Genomic DNA, 9,595 nt, shown 5'->3' on the forward strand with positions numbered 1-9,595 from the left:
AACTATACGTTTTTTTCTTCTTTTCTTCTAGACTCAAAAACTAAAATGTCTGATTTATAACTTCTGGATGACATAAACACGTGTCATGCAGCTTCATTGTGTAACACTAGGTTACTATACATGCAGACATCCCACGTGTCTCTACTCTGCATGTATCTCTCCAACACTTTCGTTACCTTAAACTTATGTGTATCAATCATCCCACTCTTTATATACACACAAAGCCATTGAGATCTCTGGGGACTACTAACTAAGGCCACCTGAAAACAAGACCCACCCATAACAGCGATCGATCATGGTGGCTAAAGCCTTAGCACAGCTAATAACATGCGCCATCTTCTTCTGCCACGTCGTAGCTTCCGTAGATGACATGATCACCATACGCCAAGTCACGGACGGTGGTCGTCGAGTACGGCCGAATCTGAATCTACTCGGAACCCACACGGAGAGCAAGTTCCGGGTTTTTATGTCCGACTACGGCAAGAGCTACTCCACTAGGGAGGAGTACGTCCACCGCCTCGGGATATTCGCCAAAAACGTCCTCAAGGCGGCTGAGCACCAGATGATGGACCCCACCGCCGTCCATGGAGTCACGCAGTTCTCTGACCTCACGGAAGATGAGTTCAAGCGGATGTACACTGGAGTAGCTGATGTTGACCGCGGCAGTGGCGTTACAGTTGGAGCGGAGGCACCCATGGTTGATGTTGAGGGATTGCCTGATGATTTTGACTGGAGGGAGAAAGGTGGAGTTACTGAGGTCAAGAATCAAGTATGTTCTTTCTATCTACGAGTGTTACATATATAGTTACATATATATAAATTGTCTAAAGGCTTGGATTGCAGCGTAGAAAGAATATAGAATATGACCTGTTTGTTTTACTTTGTAATTAGGCACGTAATTTACCAATTAGATTTAGAGTATTCTCAAATTAATGTTGATAATTGTCACTTGGTATAGTAGTTGATATAATGTTTCATAGAGAATTGTCTCTAACTATGATTGAAATTTTGTTGGGTTGGGCTTAATTTGATTGAAAATATTGTGTCAATGGGTATTTATCTACATGGTCATGGGGTGTGTGGATGTGAAGGGTGCATGTGGATCGTGCTGGGCATTTAGCACAACAGGAGCAGCTGAAGGAGCCCATTTTGTCTCCACCGGGAAGCTCCTCAGTCTTAGCGAACAACAACTTGTCGATTGTGATAAAGCGGTCTGTCTTTACATCCATTAAATTTTCAATCTGACTTGGTCCTTTTAAAAGAAAAATTTAGAAAATTTCTTTTGTAATATACGAATATAGTGCGATCCAAAGGACAAGAAAGCGTGTGACAATGGATGTGGTGGGGGACTCATGACAAATGCCTACGAGTATTTGATGGAAGCAGGAGGCTTAGAAGAGGAAAAATCCTATCCTTACACCGGCAAAAAAGGCCAGTGCAAGTTCGATCCTGCGAAGGTTGCGGTAAAAGTAGCGAACTTCACCACTATACCACTGGATGAGAATCAAATCGCAGCAAATTTAGTTCGACATGGTCCCTTAGCAGGTGATATTAATATGACTAAAATCAACAATTTGTGGGTTCGAAGTCCAAATATCTAACGCTTAATTTGTTGTTGTGTTTAATTGCACAGTGGGATTAAACGCGGTGTACATGCAGACGTATATCGGAGGAGTGTCGTGTCCGCTTATATGCAGCAAGAGAAGGATTAACCACGGGGTACTTCTTGTTGGGTACGGATCAAAAGGGTTTTCGATCCTGCGGCTTAGTAATAAACCCTATTGGATTATCAAGAACTCATGGGGGAAGAAGTGGGGAGAGGATGGGTACTACAAGCTGTGTCGTGGCCACGATATATGTGGGATTAACTCAATGGTCTCTGCGGTAGCCACCCAAGTCTCGTCCTAGATGGGTCTCGTCTTCCCTTTGCACTCTCTTGGTTTATGTTTTAGGGTTTGATCATGTTTTAGGAGTGGAGTTAGTGGGTTTGTAGTAACAATGGGTGTCATTCAGCGACCGTTGTCTTGACTGTCTTTGTAGTAACAATGGGTGATATATCTTCCCTTTATACATTTCTTCTTGAGAATGTTCCTTTTTTAGTCGCACGTAAATTAATCGTAGGTTGGTGAGATAGAAATAAAATTTGGTATGAGAAGAAATTAAGTAACTGTGGATTAGCAATCAGCGAAATTATAACGAAAAATGAGGTCATTGAGATCGCAAACGATTATGAAATCACTGAACTAGTATTTTCACCAAAATCTGTCGCTAAACAACTACAAAACAGATAAGAGTTAATGGTGACAGGTCGTTGCTATCACCGTAAACAAGCATAGCCTAGTCGTTTTCACGTACCCATCTTTCGTTTTGCATGGTCTTTTTCGTATGGGAACACTTCATTTGGTTTTGGATTTTTGACATCATATCTCGTTCAGAATAAGAAACGTTACATACTTGATACTTCGTTGTGGTTTTTACCTTTTAGTAGGATTTCGTTGAAAATTTAACTTGATACTTCGTTGTGGTTTTTACCTTTTAGTAGGATTTAGTTGAAAATTAAACTTAATTCTTACGGGAATGTGTGTTTTTGATATGTACAGTACTCATAAATTTATGTCTACTCTCTTTTAATTTCTATCAGCATATTATCTTATACATATAGTAGAACAGAAGGGGTAATAACATTTTTGCTAAGGAAAAAATCAATTGAAGGCTCGAGGGCTTCTCATCTTGAGCTTTGAGTGAGGCCCTTATTTATTTGGAATAGGTGGGCTACTTGTATGACTCCCGGATATATTTTTCTATCGGTATTAACAAATCAAGGAACCGACACAACTATCGTTTTCCCAATCATATATACGATCAGCTATAACTATATAGCACGTTCTCCATTTCTCTCATTGAGATGGAATTGTAGATTTTTGTAGGGATAATAAACTTTGAAAATAAATTTCTATGTTCTTGGATTAAAGATACAAAAACATCAAATTATATGTTTTTTGTAAAAAAAAAAAAAACATCTTATAAAAATTAGAAGAGAAACTCACATAATTCATATTATTGACATAAAAAATAATGCATATTCTCTAGGTTGTCTGCCTCAATCTTATGACTTAGGAAAAAAAATAAATAAAAAAGAAAGGAATCTGCTTTTTTTTTTTTTCTCCAATACATATATATGTGTCAATTGACTATTGATTAAACTATAGTTAGATAACTGAAAAGGAGAATTTACAAATATGGTTAAGAAATTGACCAAGTCAGATTACCATATTTTGTTGATGTTGTTGCTGTCGTATACGTAGGCCCCGAGATGCTTACCCGGTGCTAGGCAAGAGTATCCCACTAAAAGATTTTCTTCTATTACTAACCTCTCTTTTTTTAACTTCTCTTCTTTTTTCATGTTTTTTCCTTTTTCTTAGTGAAATCTCAGATTTTCAACGTCTCTCAAAAGACAGCAAAAGTGTATTGAACAAGAACACACAGTGCGAACTCGAAGCCCACTTTTGTTATAAAGTTTCACTTTCGGCGTTCTTTTTGATGCGATTAGAAGTAGACAAAAAAGCTAACATTCTTTTTTTTTTTTTTTTATAAAAGTAGTGTCTCAATTTTGTTTTAATGCTTAATTGTTCTTAAACAAACTGGATGGAAACATATCTTCTTGTAGTTGTGCTATAAGTAACCTGAACTATTTTCGCAAACTTTATTCGGTTAATATATTCGGTTTGAAAGCGATTTGTTAACATGGTCAAATTTGAATATCCGGATACAGAATATGATTTAAAAAAAAGTGAAACGTTGTTTAACTTAAATATCGACATCAAAATATGTACACTTAAAATTTTTTGTAACTTCGAAGATTAACAAAGAAACAAAACCATTTCATCTTATCTACCTATGTGTCGGTAGTTCAACTAGGTCAGGTGTAATGGTTGTCCACCCAAAAAAGAAAAAGGATTTAAAAAAAAATTACGAATCTGAGTATATGGCGATAAGGATAAAGACTAATATTGTTCTCCTCTCCAATGCAATAGTTTATGGACTTGAGTGTCATTTGACCTAAACATGCATCAAACTAAGCTTAAACAATCTAACCAAAACAAACCCTTGGTTGACCAAACCAAACCAACCATATAATATTTTCTAAGGTTCGTAAGCTTTCAAAATTTTATATGAAAGTAAAGAATTAACGACAAACTATAACAATCCAAACATCAGATACACTATCGCATATGATGATCATGACTATAAATATATAATCAAACTAAACAAAATTAAAAGCCGCATTTCATACACTAAAACCAAAATAATTTTGGTTTGACTTTAATACGTTTCTTTCAAACCAAAGTAACCCGAACTCGAACCCAATCTTTGTTGTAAACTGAAACTATAGTTGAGCTAACCATCGAAATATTGTCCATATGAAAATCGACGTCACGTAAATGAAAGAAGCAACCAAACTAAAGATGAAATTTGCTACTAGACATATTTGGACCGACGCATAATTGATAGGAATGAAAAAGATCTCAAATTCTAATAATAAAACAATGTACTGTATATAGTTTTGTAATGAAAATGTTGTTTCTGAGAGTGTCGGTGGATGAGACCGAACCGACAATCAAAGACGTGGGGTTACTCACAGATATATGTGACGTTCTCCGCACCGTCCCTCCCTCGACGCACGCACACGCGCAAGAACCAAACGACAACATTTGTTTTCTTTTTGGAATTTAATCAAATTCCTAACCAAATTAAATAATAAACCAAGATAATGAGTTTTTTTTTTTTTTTTTTCGTTTGTTGAAAGCATCCCAACGACGTGATCACATGATACGTTCTATTCATTAGGCTCTCCCAAGTTTCACATCTTTGGAACCCACATGAAAATTAAATCAATTAATCTCAATAGAGATTTTGATTGCGTTGTTATTTCACACATTAAAATAGAATCTGACAAAATCTTAACATGAGAGAAGCTACTATTGCTAATGATATAAAGTGGGATTTTATGGCTATTGCCATAAATGGTGTCGTATCACGAACCTCAAGAGTGTTTTATTGGATGACTTGATTCTGTCGAGTGTCGATTTATAAGAGATTTGATTAGTAGTAATAACTCGTGAATTGGCGGACTAGTGTGAATGTTCCCCGTGATTCATTCCCTAGATTTTAACAAGTATAACTTTTACCTTTTATATTCTATATTTCTCCGATTGCGGAACATTTGTGCTAACTCTTTCTTTAGATAACTTTTTATAGTGTTTTTGTTAAATTCCACAAAACTTATTTGATACCAATGTTACTATGTTAGGTAGATATACAATTTTAAAGTTGCCACAATGAACGTAGAGGAACCAAAGAAAGCATAAATACCAAAAACTACGATTAAAAGACTTATGAATAAGAAATAAACAAAATTATACAACCAGCAAAAACTTGAAAAAGACATCAATTCTAAACCGCGAAGCTTGGAGATTTACGAAATTGCATTAGTTCCAAATAACTCGAGTCTTCATCGTTGTTGCCAAAAACAAACGGCGAACCTTCAAACCTGAAGACAAAGGCTGCCTAAACCCGGAATCGCTAGAGAGGACTAATAGCAAGACTTGAAGTTTCATTCCTTACGGTTCAGACAAAAGTTAGAATCTAAACTGTTCTCTTCTAAGATTCCAAGTGTCACACCAACTCGCTTCTTTCCACATAAGCACAAGGCAAAGAAAACATGTACTTTAAAATTCATTTTGGGTTGCATAAAGCTGGCTAATAACTTATCTCGAGCTAGTGGAGATGTCATCAAAGAAGAAATCATGATGATTATATAGGAAAACAAAGACAAACCGAAATTACAGGAATCATGTTTTTATAATTTTTTTTGGCAGCATGAATTAAGGAGCTTGAGCTCTTTTTTGCAAGATGATGATAGGTGTTTCCCCTTTTCTCATCATGTCTCGGAAACTCGAACTCAAACACAAATCTATACAACAAATCATAACCTGAGAAGAAAGAAATAAAACCTTATCCTAAGAATATTAAATTATCTAAAAGAAACCATTTCTTATTTCATCTTTCTCTTGCGGTCACACCAATATCCTTGTCCCTTGTCTTCTGATCTGTCCTATGGACGGATTGCTTGAACGCTACGGTTGGAGCGATTCTGCAGTTTCTCCTTTGATGCTCGAGAACAAGCTCCCCGGCTAACCAGTCGAGCTTCTCGAAATTACTTTGTTCATCGATTCTTTTACCTCCAAACAAAACCGATTCTACATTCTTTTGCTTCAGCATCTCCTCCGCTACTCCCACCAGCATATTCACATTGCTCCCACTAGGGTCGGTGTCTATGTTTGGACTGCAAGGTCCTAAGCTCGACCCATTCGCCTGCAACAAAACCCATCAATTCATTATAACTACACAACACATCAAAATTATCTGTGAAAAAAACACCTACAAGTACGTACATTACATAATCCAACTTGAAAGTTTCATTTGAGACAAACAAAATATCATGATGATATTATCATCCAACAACATTCCTACTAGGTCAAATTGGATCATCACAAGTAATGAGCATTTTGACAATACCTGAATGCGAACATAGTTGCTACTGCGGCAGTGACCAAAAGCCATGGCCACAGCTTGATCAACGGTGTCAGCAGCAGCGTCATTAGAAATAAGAGCCGCGGGGCGAGCCCAGTGCTTAGCCGTCCACTTGATAATCCGGTCGTATTCATAGCTAACGTGAAGCAACTGACCCATACCAAGAGAGAGAACAAGCAGATCCTCAACTCCTCGCACAAAGGGAAACTCGTGCTTGTTGTGGAGCACGTGCGTGATTGCAGCGGCCGTGGGGTTGCTCATGGCTAATCCTCCACCAACGGCCACGCACTCGGTGCGACCATCAACGGACTTCATCACCAACGGGTCAAAAACACCAGGCTCAGCGCAAGTAGCTCTACAAACCTCCCAGAGCCTAAAGTCAAAGCCGTCCGTCTCAAGTGCGTCGGCGCGTGAGAAGAGAAACGGGGCAGAGCTTTTGAGGTCGTAGCAAGGAATAAGCACAGGCTTAAGCGTGTCCTTTAAGGTGAGCTCCGAGAAAGACTCCTTCATCACTTTGTTCAACTTGGCCGACCCGGTTCTCATCATGACCCGTTTCAAGATCCCTCGTCGTCCTCCTCGTCCTCGTCCGTAAAGACCCTTGGCGTTTTTGGTGAGGAACTGCCACGTGTCATCGGCTGTGAAGATGGGACGGTAACCGTCTCTTGAACCGAAGAGCATCGCTGTGTAAATCCCACCAATACCGGACCCGGCGGCTACATCAAAGTAATCGGCGATCCGGGCATTCGGGTCACCCGATTTCGATTTCAGAGCGTGCTCAAGGTAAGCCAAAGCCTTGCCGGGAAAAATCCCTCTCATCCCACCTCCGTCGATGCTAAGGATACATACTTTACCTCTCTGGTTCTTAACCGACCCAGCCGAATTAGCGGGTTCGGGTTTGATTTTGGGCTCGTCGTCGCCGTACCCGAAAAGAAACTTGCTCTCAAGAATGGAGAAAATCTCGTAGCTGAGTTTGTCTGTATCGATGCTAGGTTCCTCCTCCTCCTGCTGCATAATTTTAATATTATTATCATCATCATTCGCCGCCGACGACTTAGAAGCCTCCGTAGTAGCTCCGCCTCTCTGTTTAATTAAATGCTTAACGGAAGCAGTGGCGGTGGGTTTATTTCGTACTCTATGCATGATGATTGATAGAAAAATCAATACTTCCTTCTTACCCACAAATTTAAGACATATATATGAACAACAACAACAACAACAAACAACAACAAGAGAGTTTTCAGACCAAACCCACACAAGTCTTGGACTTTTTTTTTTTTTTTTTTTTTTTGGTCAAAAAAAAAATTAAAAGAGTATGGTAACTTTCTTCTTCTTCCCTCTCTTCTCAAAAATTCAAAAAAAAAAACAAAAAAAAAGCTGAAGAAAGAAGAATGAAGAACACAGGAGTTACAGAGGATGTCTGTTGTTTTGTTGTATATATATATAGCGCACGCTTTACTTAAAACCTCCCCCCACCAAACCCATCAGATTGAAGAGAATAGGAGAAAGGAGAGAAGGCAGACAAAACACGGACTATTTAAAGTACTAATCAATAAGACAAAGAGGAACGAGAGCTACTCCTATTAATTAACTAATTATCATTTGGGATCATTTTTTCTATTTTGCATTACATACATAATACAACACAGAGACTTGTAGTTGCATTCACTTTTACAGAGACTTTTTTTTTTTTTTTTTTTTTTTTACTTTGTATAATTATAATTATGTTTGATTACATGCTGAAAAAAATATATTTTTATAATGAGTATATTTCCTCTAATTATACTAACTTTTTTTTTTTTTTTTTTTAGCGATTGAATTTTCCATATAAGACTTCAAAAGGCATTTGTTTTTTCTGTATACAAAAAAAAAAAAAAAAGAAAACTGTAGAGCAAGAGAAGATCTCTATGGGTAGTCAGTGTATGCATATAGTAGTAGTTTAATTTTAATAAAATTGAGAGACGACGTTACTTAATATTTTGGAAAAGAAAGGTAACATTTGCAAGTAACAACATATAGCCTCTCTGACTTTCTTATTTTTACATAACTACAAACGTAACGAACGCTAATCTTTCTTTTTTTTTTTTTGTTGTTGTTGTGCAAAGCGAACGCTAACGGCTAAATCTATGATGATTAATAGTAATATTTTTAGCCTCATATGAACTAATCTTTTATTGTAAAAATAAAATAAAATAGTAATATTTTTAATGTATAAGAGCGAGCTTCAAATGTTTTTTGAAACTAGCAACGTTGAATGCTTTTTTTTTTCCCCTTAGATTGGAATGCAATTAAGAGAAATGAATATTACTAATATATAGGAAAAGAAATAGTACTATATTTGTATATATATTTTGACCTTTACGGAAAAGAGATGTCTTGTAGTTTTTTTTTTCTTTCTTTTTATTTGTAATCAAAAAGAATCTATCAGAAACGTGTGTGGAGGGACTCTAGGAAATATTCATAGACAGTTTTAATTATATATGATGATGATATCAAATTTGACATGTCAAAGTTCTAGCTATCGTGTTCTCTAATCTCTCTTGTTTTCTTTTTTTCTTTTTCTTTTAAATACGGAATTCAATTACTACTAGTTAATTATTTGCTTTGTCACATATTTGTTGTAGTCAAATTCGTATATATACGCTAAAGTTTGTTCTCAATCAAACAAATGTGACGCTAGTTAGCATCTTCATTGTATATCTCTTGTCATCCCGTCTACTAATTATTTTCACTTGAATTGTTTCATTGCTTCAGTTGACCATAAAAATGTTTTTTTCTTTCTCCAGTATGAATACGAATTACAAACTAATAATTTCATAAATTGCATTATAAGAAATAAATAAAAAAACATATTACATCGACATTTCCTACCAGCTATCTGTCTTTTATTTTTTTGAAACCTTTGTACACATTAATTTGACAATCTGATACATTAAACATCCAAATGATCTGTTTTTATTTTTCACAGAATTATTGGGAAATGCTCATTTTAGTTCGTCCCTTT

The 9,595-nt window shown here is 36.5% G+C and overlaps 2 protein-coding genes across 2 annotated transcripts; one reads left to right on the forward strand and one right to left on the reverse strand.

The window, feature by feature from the left end:
- Positions 1-185: 185 nt before the first annotated feature.
- LOC104712102 (putative cysteine protease RD19D) lies at positions 186-2,086 on the forward strand. The gene is made up of 4 exons (XM_087467395.1): positions 186-769; positions 1,092-1,211; positions 1,302-1,545; positions 1,634-2,086. Exons 1-4 carry the CDS (start codon positions 296-298, stop codon positions 1,906-1,908), a joined length of 1,113 nt encoding a protein of 370 aa, XP_087323521.1. The 5' UTR covers positions 186-295; the 3' UTR covers positions 1,909-2,086.
- Positions 2,087-5,843: 3,757 nt separating this feature from the next.
- LOC104712105 (patatin-like protein 7) lies at positions 5,844-8,321 on the reverse strand. Its single transcript, XM_010428925.3, has 2 exons — positions 6,580-8,321; positions 5,844-6,375 (listed from the first exon to the last, which is right to left on the reverse strand). The coding sequence occupies exons 1-2, from the start codon at positions 7,732-7,734 to the stop codon at positions 6,061-6,063; spliced, it is 1,470 nt and encodes a 489-aa protein (XP_010427227.1). The 5' UTR covers positions 7,735-8,321; the 3' UTR covers positions 5,844-6,060.
- Between the last annotated feature and the right edge of the window lie 1,274 nt (positions 8,322-9,595).

Source organism: Camelina sativa, chromosome 9 (assembly GCF_030686135.1).
Source record: "Camelina sativa cultivar CO46 ecotype springtype chromosome 9, ASM3068613v1".
NCBI lineage: Eukaryota > Viridiplantae > Streptophyta > Magnoliopsida > Brassicales > Brassicaceae > Camelina > Camelina sativa.